This window comes from Zootoca vivipara, chromosome 1, assembly GCF_963506605.1.
Source record: "Zootoca vivipara chromosome 1, rZooViv1.1, whole genome shotgun sequence".
In the NCBI taxonomy this organism is placed as follows: Eukaryota; Metazoa; Chordata; class Lepidosauria; order Squamata; family Lacertidae; genus Zootoca; species Zootoca vivipara.
The window spans coordinates 65,452,453-65,472,563 of record NC_083276.1 but is presented as its reverse complement, the minus strand read 5'-3'; the positions used below and the strand labels follow the sequence as shown (position 1 = coordinate 65,472,563).

The 20,111-nt window shown below is 42.0% G+C and overlaps 1 protein-coding gene across 1 annotated transcript in view; it reads right to left on the bottom strand.

Annotated features, from left to right (window-relative positions):
* Nucleotides 1-1,216: 1,216 nt before the first annotated feature.
* The window catches only part of SPON1 (spondin 1), a 285,794-nt gene continuing 266,899 nt past the window's right edge, over nucleotides 1,217-20,111 (bottom strand). Inside the window, exons 9-16 of the mRNA XM_035118396.2 lie at nucleotides 14,969-15,109; nucleotides 13,455-13,533; nucleotides 10,272-10,454; nucleotides 9,988-10,158; nucleotides 9,708-9,875; nucleotides 6,407-6,571; nucleotides 4,741-5,004; nucleotides 1,217-3,924 (exon numbers count right to left, since the gene is read on the bottom strand). Coding sequence (XP_034974287.1) covers nucleotides 3,761-3,924; nucleotides 4,741-5,004; nucleotides 6,407-6,571; nucleotides 9,708-9,875; nucleotides 9,988-10,158; nucleotides 10,272-10,454; nucleotides 13,455-13,533; nucleotides 14,969-15,109 — 1,335 coding nt within the window. The 3' untranslated portion in view covers nucleotides 1,217-3,760. The remainder of the gene's footprint in view (nucleotides 3,925-4,740; nucleotides 5,005-6,406; nucleotides 6,572-9,707; nucleotides 9,876-9,987; nucleotides 10,159-10,271; nucleotides 10,455-13,454; nucleotides 13,534-14,968; nucleotides 15,110-20,111) is intronic.

Below are 20,111 nucleotides of genomic sequence, written 5' to 3'. Positions count from 1 at the left end.
TTTCATGCTTTCGAATCACAGTCCTTTGAAAAGTCAGCCAACCAAGCATAATACTATTAGATATTAAAGAAATTACAAGCAACTACACAGAGCAGCTGCTGTGTCAATCAAGTACTGGGGATGGTGAAAGTCAAATTATTAAGTTCATGGAAATTCTTACTTAGTTCAGTAGAGCCAGCACTCTTTCTGGGACAATTACTAGCATTTAATACAAGCACAGCGTAAAAGAATCAAAACATTTTAATGCAGGGTGCTTTGTTTTTTTGCAAGTAAATGCAACTGGGCATATTCCAGTGGTTACATATTTCATGCATATTTGGACTGAATAAGTATATAATGGGAGGAAGTTAATGTAGAATTCATTGAAGCAAAACATAATTGAATCTTAGATATCTGAAAACCAGAGACACAAAAATTAGCACCAGCCTAATCTCGTGCATTAACTGATAAGTGTGCTTGTCCTTTCAAGACATTTCTGCTCGGCACCTATGCTGAAGGCCCTCTTGAATTTTCCCTAGTCCTTCCCTTCCTTGCCCGTTGGCGCTCAATTGCTTTGGGTGGCTTTGCACTGGAAGTGACTGGCTACTCAGTGCAAATGGTACATGAGAAGACACTCACAACCACAATGAACGAACTGTGAAGAAGATGGTGTGTCTCAGAGACAAGGATGGAAAGGGCTTATGAGAAGGAATATAGTGAGGGTTTGGGAGGCGAGGTGCACATTAGCTCTAGAAAAAGAACACTGCCAACCTTTTGAGATAACGTTAACTTTTCTGATGAGGCCTTCAGTGAAAGGACATATATTTATCTTGAATAAAGGACCTCTTTTAACAAGGCTATGGTGACTGTGGTAAAAAAGCTAAGAGCCTAGCTCTTCAGATTTCTGCTTGGTTAGCAACCCCACAGACACCCAAATGGCAGACAGACTGATGAGTCAAAAGTAGAGTTGATTCTGAAACAATGTTTGGGTTATACGTAGAAAAGTGATGTTATTTCTAGCTGACCACACATATCTTCTGAGGCGAATCCTTTCTGGAATAGTTACAAATGAGACCTGTTATATTTCCATGTATAATGTGCCCGTGGTACCCTTTCAAAGAGACACCCAGAGTGCACCAAATATTATGTTGGAAGAGGTGTTTACATTTTCCTAGAGCTCAGCGGCCAGTCTTAGGTGAATCTCTCTGTGTCAAAAACAATAAAACTGTTTCCCCCCCCCCTTAGGGTGCCAACACACTGTGCTGCTGTTTATAAATGCTGCAGCTCTGAAAAGGGGTACAAAATGATTAATGTCAGCAACTATATGACAAATTGAAAATGAAAACCTTGTGGAATTTTGGAGCTGTGTGCAGAATTCATTCCTTTTCAGCAATAGTTGGATACCTCTAGAAGGCTGGTGGCATCACCCTGCACATTATTTCATTCTGAGACCACTGCATGCAACAATATCATTATAGTTTTGGGGACTCTCTAATTTAACTCAGGCCCTTTTGGACTCAGTCCTTGTATGTTTGGCATAGAGAACTGAAGAGAATGCAGAAAGATGCCCTCCTTTTTATACTGTGGTTTTTAACGGCGGCTTAGTCATGCTGGCCACATGACCCGGAAGCTGTACGCCGGCTCCCTCAGCCAATAAAGCGAGATGAGTACCACAACCCCAGAGTCGTCCGCGACTGGACCTAATGGTCAGGGGTCCCTTTACCTTTACCTAATATATTACCTGAATCTTTCTCTACACCTCTTGACATTCCAGGGAAACTCTCTGATGCCTTATCCTTTGGAAATGTTTACAGCCTCATGCCCTGATGAGCCACTCTGGCAAAATGACATTGCATGCATGCTTCTGCCCTCTCCCACACTAATCCCACATTCCTCTGCACGCAAGATGCATACAGAGATCATTAATACTGGGCGTCATTTGCCCAGTACATCAAAATGTTACTAATAATCCATGCACTTTTTCATTATTGTGGTAGACTTGAGCTTGCTCCTTAAAATTATTTAGAAACGCATGGTCAATGTATTTCCCAATATTGGGTTTTATGAAAGAGATGGTGAAGGATTTATTCAAGGCCGTGCCTGTCACAGTATGCCATAGTTGTGTTTGTAATGCGGTCCCACGTTTTAGACAGAAATGCAGGAGCTTTCTGCTTCATCCATGGATGTCCCTAAGGATCCACTTACTGACCCCAGCCCCCTTTCAATGGTACTTACTCCACTGTCCAACTTTCTATTGAAGCTGTACTTTTTGTTTTTATACTAATAGATAATACCAGCACCACCACAACTGTCTCTCAAGACAGTTACTTTCCTCTGAAAATATATGCCAGAAATATGGCAGCCATTACTGGAAAGCTAGTAGGAGAATGAGGAGAAACAAACATATGATATATGCTGCCTGTAACAATTAATCAGGGTAACAATACCTCTGCCAGGTGATGGAGAGACAAAAAATGGAAGCTTTGTGACTGAAACCAGCAAAAGCAGCTTTGGGAGTGATGTGGAGAAGCTTCTTCCCCTTCTTCCTTCTTGGAATTACTTGGTAGATAGAACAAGGTTTGAAGCTCTGGTGCTGAGGACCGTCACCTCTGCAGCAGGCATCTAAACAACGCCTTGTATATTTATGTTAGCCCAACTCTTAGAAGGCAATGAAACTACCGAGATCTGTTTGGTTCTGATCCCCAGGCAAGGATAATCTCCAAATCAGAGATGAGATAGGCTGGCTGGGACTGATGGAGTGTAGCAACGTCTGGAGTGCCACAGGTTCCCCATCCCTGATGCAAGTTGAGGCCTGCTTCCTTGTATCTTACCACTTAGCACTTGTGGCCTTTCAGATGCTGCTGGACTCCAACTCCCATCAACCCTCTAGCCAGAATGGCCAAAGCTGAGGGATGATCAGCGCTTGTAGTCCTACAACTATGCTTTGATGGTGTTTCCTGCTTGGCAGGGGGTTGGACTGGATGGCCCTTGTGGTCTCTTCCAACTCTATGATTCTATGATTCTAACTTCTGGCAGTCACAGGTTCCTGTCTGGTGGTCACAGGAGGTCCTGACGTAACAGCTGACATGGCAAACGTGAAGAGTGATCTTACTTAGATGCAGCCCAACAGTTAATCTGTGGCCTTCAGACAGAAAGTGTTACCATTTGTTCTATTCACATGTGAACAGTTTAAATTTTTCCTTTCCCTTCTGAAAGTGGGAAGGAAGAAAATATGCTTTATTTTGAGGCGGACCCTACCGAAGGAAAAAGAAATGTCTCACAGGATTGCTATAAATACAAATTTAAAAAGATTACTATGCACCTGAAGTATTATTGAACCAGCATTATTGAAGAAATTCCTTGGCACAGTTTGTGTAATCACAGAGGCACTGCTTTGAGTATTTTGAAACTGGATCCAAATAGATATTTATGTTTGCAATGTAATTTATGCATGCATCCCGTGTATTTAACAGGTAATATTTCTATGATTATGTATGTCCACACAGAGATGTCTATAATTTCAAAGTTATTAGGAGTTCACAATGACTTCACTATTTTTATGCGTTAAGGGCTAGCTGGAGCATCAAGGAGTCACTCTCAGCATACATTTGTGATGAAATATTTATAAAATATATCTCTTGCACCAGCAAGACTAATAAGCAAACCACACTGCAAAAATGAAAACTAATATACACAATTTATATCTTCTTTTAAAAAAAATCAAATCAAGGTTGATTTTACATGTAGCTCAGAGTGCATTATTTGAAAGACTCGGGTTTTGCTAACACGGATGAACATTGCAGGCTCTTAATTCCTTCTTGTCTTTGCAACTAGTAAACTGAGTGCTTTTGAATCTCTTCTTGACTGTCATGAACCTCTCCTGGATTCCGCCTCCACAGAGTTTGGTACATTCTGACCAAGCAGTCCATGGTTTCATCTTACAACCTAAAATTTAAATAAAATAAAAGCATGAAGGTCAATACTTTGTGCAAAAATTCTCTCTTCTATACACTTGTTTTGATTTCTGTTCTTAACTTCAAGCTTTTAAAATATCATGGTTAGATATATAAATAATTCCACAGGTCACTGGGCATGTTACCTTGAGAAATAGTTTGTACTTTTAGAAATTCCTCATGAATATCTGTGGCTCATGTGTCTATCCCCACCGCCACATCCACACAATGCATCTTCTGAGTGTCAGATGTTGCCCATGTGAATAGGCTGCGCTTCCAAATGCACAAGGAACTTCAGTAGCCCAACCTAGTACATTAACTGGGCCCCTTCTATTAAATAGATAAAATGAATGACAAACAGAAGCAGAGGACCGAAGCTATGGAATGTGCTCCCATTCCACATTTCGGAAAAGAATGTAGCCAACTAAGTTTTATTCAGAGTAGACCCTTCAAAATTAACGGTCCTAAGTTTGACGTGACTTGAAAAATTAATGGATCTTTCAGAGTATGCTTGAAGTGGGATAAAACCCAAAGTTTCAAAATTGGATATCTGGAGCTTAGTATGTGTTTTATTCTCTTTTGTGTTTATTCTGAAATTGGTTTAAGTAATGTTGTAGTTTCTTTATAATTTTGGGGGTTTTGTGTGTTAACCATTCCTGTTGCCTCTGGGGACCAGTTCAGAATCTATAAATGACTCGGGAATAAATAAACAAACTAGCATTGTAGTCTAGGGTTGTGTGCCTGTTTGCTCCTCTTTTAACCAGTTTGTGATGGCACAACACTTCCAAGCAACGTCTACAACACATACCTGGAAACTGCTCGCCATCTACATCTTCTTTTGCCTGCTCACTTCTCCTTTTTTCACGAGGCTCTTTCCACCGCCGTTTCTCAATATTGGGATTTCTCAAGCATTTCCTTATCCGGCATTTTTTACGCTGTACAGTTTCTGGGCATGAAGCTCCTCCAAACTGAGGTTCCATTTTGATCATCCTTGTCCTGATCATATGACCTTTCCCACAAGATTTGTTGCATTCTGACCACTGAGACCACTCTGTTAACTCACAGTCAATGGCTACACAGACAGAACAAGAAAGACTGCCATGAGCATCAAGCTACTCAACCAAATGAAGTTAAAGAACTATGTCAATATGCTCTGATAGTGGCACCAAAAAGCAGGAAAATTCCCTGATGGTCACAGAGCAAATTTTATAGCAGCTCTCTGCACTCTGGTGCCCTACAGATGCTAGTGGACTACAACTCCCATCATCCCTGGTCATGCTAGTTTAGGAGCACCAACTTGGGGAAGGCTGTTTTACAGCAACACAGAACCTAGATTATCTTATAATTATGTTTTGAGAATAAGCTCAGTCCCAGCTCCTGCCAACCTAGCAGTTCAAAAGCACATCAAGTGCAAGTAGATAAATAGGCACCGGCGGGAAAGTAAACGGCATTTCCGTGCACTGCTTTGGTTCACCAGAAGCGGCTTTGTCATGCTGGCCACATGACCCAGAAGCTGTCTGTGGACAAATGCCAGCTCCCTCGGCCAGTAAAGCGAGATGAGTGCCGCAACCCCAGAGACGTCCGCGACTAGACTTAATAGTCAGGGGTCCCTTTACCTTTACCCCTGTGCCAGGAGCTGCTGATATATGTGTCCTGTGTGGCGACAGCTTCCAAATTGACAGCTTATAAGCAAAGTATCTTCAAGCCTTGGACTGACTCTGCCCACTCAGCCAAGCCTTACTCGATCAACAAGGTCTTCTTTAGCATATGCGCTGCCGGGCTGCAAAGATCCGCCCAGTGCCCCCAAAGTTGTTGACCTTTTTTAAGGGGGGGGGAGCGAACTCAAAGTTGTTGTCCTTTTTTAGGGGGGGCGAAATCAAAGGGTTATTTTGGGGGGGGGGATTGCTCACCTGTAACCAAAATGCAGCAGAAACAACTTTTTGTTTTCCTAACTCGTCGGGAATATATGACGCTACAGAGTAACAGAGCAACGGAGGAAGGGTGACAGGGACTTTCACTCCATTGCTTTTCACTTCTGCCAACTGAGAGGGACCGGTATGCAGTAGGTATACATTTGGTGCCCCCCCCGAATTCGGCACCTGGGGGCCCTGCACCCCTTGCATCCCTGGGTAAAGACGGCCCAATCCTTCAGCTCTCTAGCTCTTGTTATTTGGTACTGATTTCTGCCTTGCTCCTTGATTTCTGCCTTCTCATTTGTCCTTTGGGCCTGACTTACATTTTTGTCTCAGATCTCCATGTTCCCACTTCCTTGCCCATGTCAGTCTGCTTGTCAACGACCCTGCCCTGACAGCTTGTGTGGAAATGGTGTTTTGGCAATGCCTCTGTAGCTGTGCCTCAGCCCTTTGTCAGAGCAAGCAGAATGACCACATTTCTGGCCAAGCAGCATTCTGAATAGGAAAGAAGGGGAAGGGAAACGGCAAACTGGCCTTCAGACTCCAGATGTCTGTACTTACGGCACTCGGGCAGCATGCACTTTTCCACTTGCTCCAGCTCCTCATTGCAGTCTCCAAGCTCTGCTGCAGATTTAAGCATTCTCTGTCGGGTCCTCATCCCCTTCCCACATGTTACGCTGCAGTCACTCCATTCAGACCAAGGAGACAGCATACAGGGAATGGTATCTAGTGCAAGGGAGAAAGAAAGTCAAGGTTTAATTTCAGAGTATTGTCCAGCCATTTGGAAAAAGCTGGAGGACAGGGCCGCTTGGTAAAGACAGGATTGGTACTGTGGGGGATCTTGCAATGGAGGAGGACCCTTGTTGGCTCAAATCCGTATTGACTACCAGGTGCAAACACTAGTGACCCAATCACCCCGTCTTTCTCACTTGTGGGGCAAACAAGAAATTGCAAATCCCAGTCTATTTTTCCCCCATCTTGGGAGCAGTCTGTCCTCTCCCTGAATTGGCTCAGGGCTATGAGGGGACAGAGTTAACCCATCTCCCCTGTGCTATTTCTCCAATTTAAATGGCAGCTCCTCTCCTTGCCCCAAGCTGCTACTAGCTGCTTTTGCCAAGAAGCTCAGTTCAACTGGAACTCTACATGTGCCCTGAGAAAACGAGTTTACTTTAACATAGCTTTGAGCAATGAGTACATCACCATTGTAAGGAATCAGAGAAAACTACAGTTCAAGTATCATTGCAAGCCCTAGTGGCTTCCACCAAAGAGGTTAGAGGTCATACAGCACTGGAAAACTCTGGACACATTTCCATCCAATGGTTGAATGACTATGGTGTGCAAACTGGCGCAGCATGGTATGTTTACTCTACAATGCAGCTTCAGTAAGGAGGAGATGAAGCAAGATACCTTTGTAGATACTTATACATTGATTTAGGGGCCCCAAGATTAGTGTCCCCCACCCAAAGCTTTAAAAAAAATCATTTTGGATAGTTTGCTGCCCCCAGATGCTAATACTGTTGTATCAATGAAGATGCATCTATGGCTCTTTGTTGTGATTTTGAATGTATTTCATGAAACCTGAAATGATTATTTTTCTAAAGTCGGGTCAAATGAATTCATTCACCCATGCTAGAATGTGGTATTTGTTAGGCCTTCTTGAAGGAAATTGTTACATGTCCCAATGAGAAAATGTACCAAGAGAACGGGGTGAGGGAAATCCAGGAATAATTCAGTCAAGGGAGTGAACTGGGGAGAACAAAGTCCAGAGTTAAACTGACATTGGCTAGGCAGGGAATGGAGCCTGAGACAATGGATATTTTCACACCTCGTAAAGTCAGGTCAGCATCAGTTCACATCACTACAGTTTCCCGGGGCTGGTTTCATGATGTGTAAAAACAATAAACAAGGGTAACTGGCATGATGGGGGTGGAACACAGCTGCTTGCACTCCCTGATGATTTTTATAGCCTGGAGATGGCTACCGGTAGCTGGAGATGGTGCTGTTTATTCTTTTACAAGACTTGAAGTCAATCCATTGAGACCTCACACTAGACTGATTTATGGGTGATTCCATAACATGCAAAGGTTCACTGGACTGAGTAAATAAATCACAGTGACAGGAGAGGCTTGAGAGGTACTAATTAATGTTATCCTCGGAGCCATTTTGTACATTACATATTAGCATGTGCCTGTACATACTTAAGAATCTGAAGCCTATATTCTGCAGCATATGTTTAATGCATGCTTATTCTGAGTGGAGCTCTCCTTTCGACTTGAGTCTTCAGGCCAATGTTGTATGAAATGGTCCATATATGGAGAAATGTGATTTTGTATCTTGTGAACTACAGTGAACTGATTTATGGTCCTATATAGCCAAGACCTATAAAACAGGCAGGAGTAGTCCTATATATGTATAGCTGATGGTTTTTTTTTCATACCGGTGTCAGATGAACATAACTGAGATGGAAATTTATTCTGCAAAGTGAATAATTTTGGCTGGGGAAGAAATCAGAGGCAAATAGTTTTCCAAAATAAAGATCTGGAAGGCTATTTCAAATTAGCACCTTACCCCTGCAGATCCTGCTCATATGAACCTCCTCATCTGTTCAGCCTATTCCTTATCTGTTTCGGGGGATTCTGGGGGTTATTTTTGCATATCAGTCTCATCCTTCTGGCAAGTTCCCCTTGCCCTCATTTCTCTGGATCCCTCCATATTTCAGCCCTGTTGCCCTGGGCCTGACTTCTTCATTATAAAGGTCTTTGACCCTTCTGCCTGCCCAGCCCTAGTCTAGGATTAGAGGGCAGGTATAAAAATGCAGCAGAATGGGGTAGTGGAGTTGGTTACACCATTTCAGGTTCAACAGGTGGCACTATGGGTCAAACACCCTGGGGTTGCTGGCTCCAGCTGAAGCAATCAAACCACAGCCCATGATCTTCCTGACCAAGGAAATTATCTGAAGACAGTGATATAGAAAAAGAATGCCTAGATTAAGAACATCCAGCATATGCCATGTTACAGACTTGACTTCAAATCTGAGTTAAAGTAGTATATTTTACTTAAGTGCATTCTAAAATCATATGCAACCTTCCTGCTAATGCTATTAAAGGTGGCTTTGCTGAAAGGAATCACATAACTTTCCAACCGAAACAAGTGCTCTTTTGTGCAGCCAAGAAAAGAGAGAAGTCAATAATGGCAGGTTTTGCATTTGAAGCTTTAAAGCTGCCAAACAAATGGGATTAATCATCAAAAGACAAAAGGAATTTTGTAGGCTGTTGCAATAGCTATTTAAAGTAGTTTAGACCTTAGAGAAAAGAGAAAGCACATCCCCAATGCCAAGGGAGCTTGGGATGCTGAAGTCTTTGCAAATCCTTATGCAAAAGGATCTGAACTAACATGTAGGGCAGATGTTAGCCATCTGCTGAGTTTGAACCTCTCTGAATATTGTGACATAGTATGCATTTAATACATAATTTGAAGGCAGGGTTTGTGCCATGATTTAAATACATACGTTTTAAGAGAACTGTTTTCATAATTTTTAATATGTAGTTTGAGATGATTTTTTAATGTTGAAGATCAATGTGAAAATGGAATATAATTATGGGTAAAAATATGTGAAAGGGGCATGTACCCAAAACAGGCCAGTTCATCCCTCCCTAACTTTAGGCCACATGCCCTATGCAACATGGCTACACGAGAAGCATCAGCTCAGTTGCCTGCCCAATGAGGGTGCATTATTTCTTCCACCTGCAAATTTGCTTCTTTCTGAGTATAAGAAGCTGTGATTGAGCCACATCTCAAGGTGGGGGGAGGGGGAGACATGCCACTTTCCCACACAGGGATTGGGTGAATCTCGGAGACTTACGGCATTCTGGCATCATGCATTTCTCGGCTTCTGTGGTTTCTGCCTTGCACATGGATCCATCTGCTGGCGTCATCTTGATCATCCGGTGCCGTTTCTTCATTCCCATCCCACAGCTGGCACTGCATTCGTCCCATTCCCCCCATTCCGTCACCAGACAGGTACTAGGAGCTATTGATAATAATAGGCAGAAAGAAGATCAGTCTGCTGGCACTCGTTCAATAGAGGGATCACAGGCAGCTCTTATGCTGATTCAGCGAGGTAGGCTAAATCAAATACTTACAGCACTCCTCATTCACAATGCACTTCTCTGTCTCTTCTGTGGGTACTTTGCATATAGAGCCATCGTCGGGGAACTGCTTCACATATCTTTCTCTCGACCGCATTCCCATGCCACAAGAGACGCTGCAGGGGGACCACGTTATCCACTCGGACATCATACACGTGGAGCCATCTAAAATATAGAATACAATAGCCATTTATTTTCTAAGTCTCACCTGGATGTGGGGTGGGTGGGAAGAGAAGTATTCCTTTATCTCAACCCCCCCCCCCTCTTCTCTTTCCTACCTTCATCACTGCAGCCTGGGCCCATGCATGGCTGAAAGTCCTGCGTTTCTGGGCAAGGCACACTGAGGTCAAGTTGAGCTTTGAGCATCCTCTGCCTCATCCGCTTGCCCTTTTCACACGTGGAAGAGCTACAGGCTGACCATGGGGACCAGTTGGAATAGATGCAGGTTTCTGGAGTGTCGTCTAAAAAAAAAACAAAACAAAAAGGAACAGTTATTCACATGGTGCATAATAATTACCCTATGGAACTCACTGCCGCAGGATATTAAGACAGCCACCACCATCACAAATGACTTTCCAAAGGACAAACAAGCCTAGGGGGTGAATTTCACAGATACCCCCATTTATCTATTGTGCCTTCTGTTTTCTTCATCTTCTCACATCTCGCTCATTTACGAACACTTCTCGCCATAGGCTATCTGGCATTCTCAGCTATATACACAGGTGCTCACAGAGCATCTTGGACTAGCCGCTCAAATTATTTTGCATGCAAACACACACACGTTTTCAGCACCACATTGCCAGCCAATCAAACTATCCCACTCAACTAGGTCAAGGGGTCTTAAAAACAAAAACAAAACTCTTCTACATGCCTCCTAGTATGATATTATTTCACTGGGTATGCCAGGGATTGAAACTGGTACTTTCTGCAGGAAGAACATGAGGTGCATCACTACAAAGCATCTTTCCATATGGAAGGACAGCCATGCTCTTTTCTACCAGTTTTTGAGTTGCCTGGTGTGGCATGTTGCTCACTTGTTCTGCGTGTCAGTTCACAGCTTTGAAGACATCTAAAAGGCTGCCTACAGAGGCATATTAAGTGGCTATTCCACAGTAATGGATGAGCCGGAACATCTTCCAGTAGAATTGAATGAAAAACCTTCCTGTTTAGTCTGCCTTTCAGCAGCTATTTCCTGTTATGCTGCTCCATATTCCAAACAGTAGAGGACAAGCCAGCAGTTGAAGCATGGTGCTAAAGAAGATGGGAGGGCCAGAATTTCATTTCATTTATTGATTGATTGAAGTGTTTATAATCCACACTTTCACAAAAGTATAACAAGGCAGTATGCAAGATTACAGTGGTACCTCAGGTTCAGAACTTAATTCGTTCTGGAGGTCCGTTCTTAACCTGAAACTGTTCTTAACCTGAGGTACCACTTTAGCTAATGGGGCCTCCTGCTGCCGCTGGACAATTTCTGTTCTCATCCTGAAGCAAAGTTCTTAACTCAAGTTACTATTTCTAGGTTAGTGGAGTCTGTAACCTGAAGCATCTGTAACCCGAGGTACTACTGTATAATAAATTCAGTAAAAGCACCAGTGAAAATATCATTAGGAACATCAGTTGATTGAAAAAGAAAATCAGATTCCCAAGGCTAGTCTTTACAAGACAGTTTCCAGATGCTGTCTGAAAAACGGTTGAGATGATTCCTGCTGGACCTTCTATATGGCAAGGAGTTTTGCAGCACAGGGGCTGTCACACTACAAGCTCAATCCCATAGGAAAGGCCAACTGAACTTCAGTAGTGTGTGAGGAACCACCAGAAGTGCCCCAGCAGAAGATCTCAGTGATCAAGGTAGGGGTCAGATGGTCCTTAAAACGTTTTGGGTTCAAGTTGTTTAGGGCTTCGTGGATTAACACTAAAACCTGGAACCTCGCCTAGTAAAGGTAAAGAACTCCTGGACTGTTAAGTCCAGTCAAAGGCAACTATGGGGTTATGGCACTCATCTCGCTTTCAGGCCAAGGGAGCTAGCGTTTGTCCGAAGACAGCTTTCCAGGTCATGGGGCCAGCATGACTAAACCGCTTCTGGTGCAACGGAACACCTTGATGGAAGTCAGAGTGCATGGAAACGCTGTTCACCTTCCCGCCGCAGTGGTACCTATTTATCTACTTGCACTCGCATGCTTTCGAACTGCTAGGTTGGCAGGAGCTGGGACAGAGCAACAGGAGCTCACCCCACCATGGGGATTCAAAATGCCGACCTTCTAATCAGCAAGCCCAAGAGGCTGGGTGGTTTAGAGCAGGGATGGCAAACTCCCAAGAGACTGTGATCTACTCATAGAGTTAAAAACTGGCAATGATCAACCCCCTTTTTGGGGTAGTTCAAGTTCAAATTGTTGAACTTTTTTAGGAAGGAGGAACGCCCATTTTTGAGGGGTGCAGGGCAAAAGTGTTGAGCTTCTTTTAGGGGAGTCAGACTTGTTGAGCTTCTTTGGGGGGAGCCAGTGATCTACCACAGGTGTCCAGTGATCTACCGGTAGATCATGATCTACCTGTTGGACGTGCCTGGTTTAGAGCACAGCGCCACCCGCATCCTACCTGGCCTAGTATCAAATTGGCAACGAGTGCAATTCTCTCAGCACTGGAGTAACAGGTTGCCAGCAACCTGCTCCTCTAAGCAGTCTGGTCAGTGCAGTTTGCACTAGTTGAAGCTTCTGGACCAGATAAAAAGGGCAGTACTGAGAAGTCACACAGCCAGACGATGGCCAAAGTCCTTCAGATATTTATCTATTTATTTTTATAAAAGAGGCAACCTGCTCTACAAGCAATTCTGAAATATAGGCTTGTAAATGTGCAATTCTAATGAGTTTTCAAAGGACAAGAACCCGCAGAAATTGCCTGCATGCTAGACAAAAGTAGAAAAAAGGCACAAATGACAATGAGGCAATTAACTTTTGAATTTAAGAGATAACACCCTTTTTTTTTACTTTTGAAAACAAACTCCATAATCTCTACGATACTCGATTTAAGATACTAGTGCATATGGCTGAATCATTCCTGCTCTCATTTGAATTCTACACATATTATAGGCTTACAAGGGCAGCCTGTCCTCATAGACAAACACAATCATTAATAAAGAAGAGCAGTTAGATGAGGAAAATAGTAGAGCCTGACAAAGACCAACCCAGCGCAGGATAATAAAGTCAGTGGGATTAGGCTTCTTCTAAATTAGTATAGTGCTGCTTTCAATTCCAAAAAATTCTGCCTGCTGACACCATCACTGTGGGTGTTTATTAAGTAATGATGCTGGCTCCAACCACAAATGGGTAAGCAAATTGTTTTTCCCCCTTCCTGTTTTTAATACTGTCCTAATAATAATGCAGTAGGCGTGAAATATAGAGTAGCAGCACTGGAGGATGAAGCAAAACACAAACTTGTGCAAGTAGAACGTAATTAAAAAGTACCTTCATCTTCCGGAGCTTCTGCGGCAAGATCTGCAACAATGTCATCAACGTTATCGGGGACAATATTGCACTGCTCTCCCTGCAAAGAAACATTTTCAAGTGTTTAAATTGGCAGAGGAAACCATGCAGTTGCAGGCGCTGGAATGGAAAACCAGCTGCCTGAATATGCACAAACAAGATCTGTTTTCCTGGAGTAACCTAGTGAAGGCCTAGTGAAGTCATGAGGTCCTTTTTAAAATTTAAGTCTTGTGAAATAGCCCAGGAAGCTAAAGCCTCTAGGGTACCTAGGCCTCTCTTCTGAAGAATGAGAGCTGCTGAAACTTCTCTCTGGAGAAGTTTTCAAATAGGAGTCAGAAATGGCAAGCTAAGATGCAAACGAGAATTTTGTAAAAAGCAAGTGTGGTTTAAAATGCTGGCAAGGTGGGAAAATGTCCAACGTGATGATCTCATTAGTCATAATGGTAGATGTTCTTGGGAGTGCATGTGGGGAATTATGGGATTGTACTTGCCTTTCTGTTTGCCTGATGGAATGATCTCCCCTCTCCTCTCCCTATGCTGTTATGAGGGTTCTCCAAACGCTCTGGGGCAGATTTGGAGAGGGTGCAGGGGGTGTCATTTTGTGTTTGCAGGAATCCCTGTGCTGGCTTCTGCTAGCTCAATGAGTTAGTTGACTACAGATCACAGTCGTAAGCAGTTATGCGCACCCTGAAATCATCTGCATAGATAATAAAGAGTAATCCAATTCTCTGGTTTTCTTATACCCAGTGCTGCTAACCTTTGGTGGGTCCTTGAAAAACGAGCCTCTAGGAGGGCTTCCATTAGTACTCTTATGTATTGGCAAGAAGTGGTCATCCTCTCAAGCAAACTGATTGGGGCCAATGCATCCCTTAACTGTGATTAAAGTGAAAGGTAGTGAATTTGCTCAGCTGGGCACTCTGGAGAGGCACTGGATGAACTCGTGGCTCCCTCTCAGTCACTTGACCATGATTTAGAGATTGGGACCCTCATGTCTCCACTGACCCAACATAGACAGAAAGATCAATTAATAGCTTCTCTTTGATGCATCTTATGCGTCAGCTGAAAAATCTAGTAATGAACAAATTACAGCCATACCTCGGGTTAAGTGTGCTTCAGGTTGAGTACTTTCAAGTTAAGTACTCCGCGGACCGTGTGGAACGGATTAATCCACTTTCCATTACTTTCAATGGGAAAGTTCGCTTCAGGTTAAGTATGGACTTCCAGAACCAATTAAGTACTTAACCTGAGGTACCACTGTACATTGATTATTGCCTTCATTTTATGGATCAATGGTCTCATTAGACAGTAAAATTCGTGTTAAATTGCTGTTTTAGGGAGTGTTTTTCATCGTCTGGAATGGATTAATCTTCCGGCACCAATTAAGTACTTAACCTGAGGTACCACTGTAGTTCTATGTTCCAGCTTTATTATTAGATTTACCCCCCACCCACCCACCCATTCAATTTGTATTGCTGTTAGGAATGCCATTCTGGTACCTTCCGTGCAATCCTCTCAATAACAACTCTGGCTACTGACTTAATGGATCCTCCTTCTGGGTCATAAAAGGGACTCTGGGGGTGGTCGAGGCTGGTGAGAGGCCTTATCTTCTCTTGAGGTACTGTTGGTTTGTTGGGTGACTGCAGCAGAAAGATATAGATATAGAAGAAACTCGTCATAAAAATGTCACAGTGAATAGTGGACACTCAGCACAAAATATCATAGCACTAGAATCAAGAAGTACTCTGAAAAGTTTTCAGTTCTACACTACTTCCATTACAACTGACCTCAGATTCTGAACTCTTTATCATGAGTATATATTTGCCAGGGCTGTCTATTTTTTATGGTTTTAGGTTTCTTTTTTTAAAAAATGCACCTGCTGTTTCTTAAAAACCTGGGTTTCCTGGCAGATTTTCTTGTACATTGTCTCTTGAAGACTGTAAAAAAGACAATTAGTAAATTAAAAACAACAGCCTAAAGCTAAAATGAAGACAAACTGGGAGCACATTTATTTATATATTTTGTGTTTTCAGCCCTAAAGTAAGAGTAACTCACAGCAAATACTCTCTAAAAATATGGAATCAAATCAAATTACAATATGAACTAATTTGACAGCAGCAATACAAGAACAAAAAAATTAAAACAGGAAAAACCACCAGAATTGTAATAAGAATTGTCTTATAGAACCTACAAATTCAATTAGAAAACATGGTTGACTTCTACAAACCCACCCCATCTTCCTTTTCCACATTTCTGTAAAAATCAAAACACACTTCAAAATTTGAGCATAAATACATATTAGATGTCCGTATTCCCTAACAAATATTGCTGCACTCAACTATTTCAAGACATCAACTGCATGAAAGGTTGTGCGACCCTAGCACCTTACTAAAAATAAAAATCAATATAGCCAGAAAATAAACAGGGCAGTCTATTCAAACCCTAACTTTGTCTACACTTGCACATTTCTCATTAACTGCTCTCATACATATTCAGGAAGGTAAATATTTAATATAAAAATTGAATATCGCATAAAACGTTGTGTTGACTCCTAGCGAGTGTCCATGAACTCTGTCTGCCAGTACTCATAAATCATTTCCAATTTACACAATGACTTCAGGTTGACTGATCTGCAGACTAAAGCAAGTTCTTGCACTGTACTTAAAAAATAAAAATAAAATCTTGCTTGCTTGTTCTACCTTCCAGTTTGACATAAAAGGCAAAGTTCAAACAGAATGGCAAGAGCTTTCATTTGCCATCCCAATTTCAGTTCTCCCACCTATCCCTCTTGAGACTTTTGCCCTTCCTTTGTGGCTCCTGGAAAAGTCAGCAATGAAAACTTCGTATGGATGTGCTAAAAGTTTTAAATACACCATCCTAAATTAACACAACTCCAACTGTTGTGGAGTATGTATGTTAATGGCTGTATGTGTGTGCCTCATAAGGCCTGTGGGCCATAATTTCCCACCCCTGCTTTAAAACCATAGCCATTAAAAAAACAAAACAACAACCACAACTTTGAAGCACAATGGGGGGGGGGGAAGACCCACCTGAATATATACTATAAATTGGCTTTCATCAGTTAGCTTCTGCTCATTTTATAACACCAGACGTTTGGCATTGCAAGCTTACTTAAAAGCCTCTTTTGCAGCATGACCGTAGCATACAGGCAGGTGGCAGGAGAAGCACATTAAGAAAAAGGACCCTTTGCTTTGTCTAGGAAACTATGAGAAATATCTGGCTAAAGGCTTTGCTGCCACGATCAGCTCAGACTCATCCACTAGGAACCTGCACCGGGCTTTTTATTTCTATGACAGATAATTTTTACTGTTTTTATTAGTTCAGCAGTCAGTTGTTGTTGTTGTTGTTTTTAAAAAACCACCCCATTGCACAGAATTGTTGGAAGACAAGCAATATGCAGCTGGATTTTATTTTAAGAAACTGGAACGATAAGCAAGTGGACTGATTTACATGGTGGAATCAAAAAGAACAACGGAAGAGTATCAGTACTGTATTTTAGCACTATATAGGCAATAACCAGCTCTAGACTAAAACTGTGCTGAACTGCACAATTATTCTCATGAAACCCTTTGCTCCTTACAGAAGAGGTATCCTAACCCTGGCCTCTTTCATGGAGAATGGGATAATTTTTGTGAAATTTTGTGGGGCAGGGTGATTGCTCTTAACTTATTAGTTAATACCTCAAAGACCATTGCTTATACTTGGTGCAGAACTCTTTTTGCAAAGGCTTCCATCCTGATAGCACTTCCTAGAATGCCCATTGTGTCATGTGGCCACATACATGGGCATTCCGGAAAGTGATGCCAGACTTGAAGTCTGCATTTGAAGTAGGGAAGGGGAAGAAATTTGATTCAGTTCCCATTTAATTCCCACTTTCCATATTAGGGTTGTGGGATGGGGTTGGGTGGGGCAGAGCACCCTGAATTTCCATAACAATATGAGAATGGAAACACAGCCCTCCTTCAAAATCCACCCTTTTCTGAATTTTGTGGTGCCGTTCTTCTACCAAACAATGTCACAGGAATGCATATATTAGGGGCAAAAGTGCATAAAAATGAATAGTGAAAGTAACACACACAAATGCACTATATTGGGAGAAATCACTTGCAAAAATGTGCTCATTAGTGAAAACTGCATAGAAAAATGTGTTAAATAGGGGAAAATCACACAAAAATGTTGAAGAATTTTCATAGGTTTCTTCTTAGGAAATTGTTGCACAAATTTAAGATCGGAAAAATTAAAAACAGATAGAAATGGTCAGATTATTCGATTCCTAATAAGGAGAGTCTCACACGATTGCAAGTGAATGTGGGGTGTTTAAAAGTCTGAAGCAGAAAAACAGCCTTCAGCCACCATGGTCTGTTAAAAATAGAATGGGTTCTGTATCAACTTCTTATTTCTTAAATTTATATCCTATATGAAGCCCAAATTGATTACTGGAAGCATTCTACTTTATTAAAAATAAAACAAAATAGGGTTGCTTCCCCCCTTCCCCCGACACACATACCTCTTTAAGGCAAATTCAATCTGATTGACACTTCTGCCACCCCACCCTGGCAAATGCTCATCAATCAGAACTAACAGAGATTGGTTAAGTAGAATTATAACAAATACAGATGTATCTCTCTGGATGCGGTCCCCTGCTGCAAGCACAACCAATCCATAGGACTCAGCCAGCAAACCCAACTCAAGGATTTGTGTAATGATAACTTTGTTTCAGTGTCAAAAGTCAATACAAACAAGTCAATTATAGTTAGAGAGCAATAGGCTTTCAGCATCAATGTAATTGTTTAGTATATGATACAGTAGGATATGTTAAGATAGGGAAATGCATCTACAGTCGTACCTTGGTTCTCTAACGCCTTGTGACTCGAATGTTTTGGCTCCCAAATGCCGCGACCCGGAAGTGAGTGTTCCAGTTTGCAAACGCTTTTGGGAAGCTGAACGTCCGACGCTGCTTCCACGGCTTCCGATTGACTGCAGGAAGCTCCTGCAGCCAATCGGAAGCCACACCTTGGTTTTTGAATGTTTTCGGAAGTCGAACAGACTTCTGGAACGGATTCCGTTCGAGAACCAAGGTACGACTGTATTTCTTTGTTTTTTGAAGAATTTCCAGATTGGTTCGTTCTCATTATTTTCGACCCAAGAGCTTGTTTTAAAGGGTAAGGACAAACTGTTAATCTAGTTCACACGTGTGCTGGTTCTGTTTTCTGCTGACATCTTCATTAATGACCATGAAAGAAAGTAAACAATGCCTATTGTAATTCAGGGGGTAGTAAACTGGGAGTTGTTGACCTGTGGTAGGAAATGGACTCGGAAAGGAGGCAGGACAGTAAACCATAAAATGAGAAAAACATGCAGGGAAGGGGGGGGGAGGGAATCTTGAACAACAACATTCAGTGGGAAGGCAATACCATGCTTGAAAAACAATAATTCCACTAAACAGCACAAAATGATAGTAGGCAGGAAGTTTGATAAGACCACACAGAGCAATACAATGACAGAACAGTAAGATAGCAGAGTTCCTGTGGTGAGTCATGGAAATAAAGTCTACACCGTTCTGGAGATGCCTTGGGTAGAAAACAGCACATGGCACTAGTTATCTCACCAAGGATGTATATAAATTGGAACAAATTATTCTCAGTGCATACTCAACAGACTGCATTCAAAATCGCTTGCTTCCATCAATGGAATATTAGAATCCCTTACTGCTCTTTGAACATATTCTTTGTGTTAAAATTATAAAAAGACCATTGGTTTCTAATTTTTATAGCTGTAAAAGTTATAGGAAACAGAATATTTTTTTGAGGATTAATATATATGTACGACATTTTTTGTTACAGGTAGGTAGCCGTGTTGGTCCGATGCAGTCAAAACAGAATAAAAAAATCCTTCCAGTAGCACCTTAGAGACCAACTAAGTTTGTCATAGGTATGAGCTTTCGTGTGCATGCACACTGAAGAAGTGTGCATGCACACGAAAGCTCATGCCTATGACAAACTTAGTTGGTCTCTAAGGTGCTACTGGAAGGATTTTTTTTATTTTGTTTTGACAATTTTTGTGGCATTTTTATACATGGAAGATTCCCCCTACATTGTAAAGAATGAGATGCCCTGCTTCCACTCTTCTGTATGCACAGCAGAGAGTCAGCATGTACCCATTTTGGATAAGAAAAATGATATTTAATAAACATGCCAGGAAGCATCCAAGCATCCAATGGACCAAGCATATTGTCCATTTCCCCCCTAAAGAAGCAGATTAAGGAGGACTCTTTTCCTCTAGCGATAAGGACATAGAGTGTTTATTCTCTCAAGGCTGATCAAATGAATAAGAAACTCTTCACATAAAATTACATAAAGGGGTTTTGATTTGAGATCCAACTTTCTCCCACTCTCCACAAGAGCTTGCCCAATGTTTAATTACAATGTATTGATTCTTTACTTACACAGAAGCTATTATACCTGCACTACTCAGGGGATACTCTTTGCCTTATGTTATGCTAAAGTCCTGCATTTAAATTTTCCCACACTCAAATACTCTGGCACATTCACAGCCAGCACTGGAGGGGATGCAACCAGCAGCTGTGTACTATCATTACTGTTTCCTAGCGGCAGTGTACAA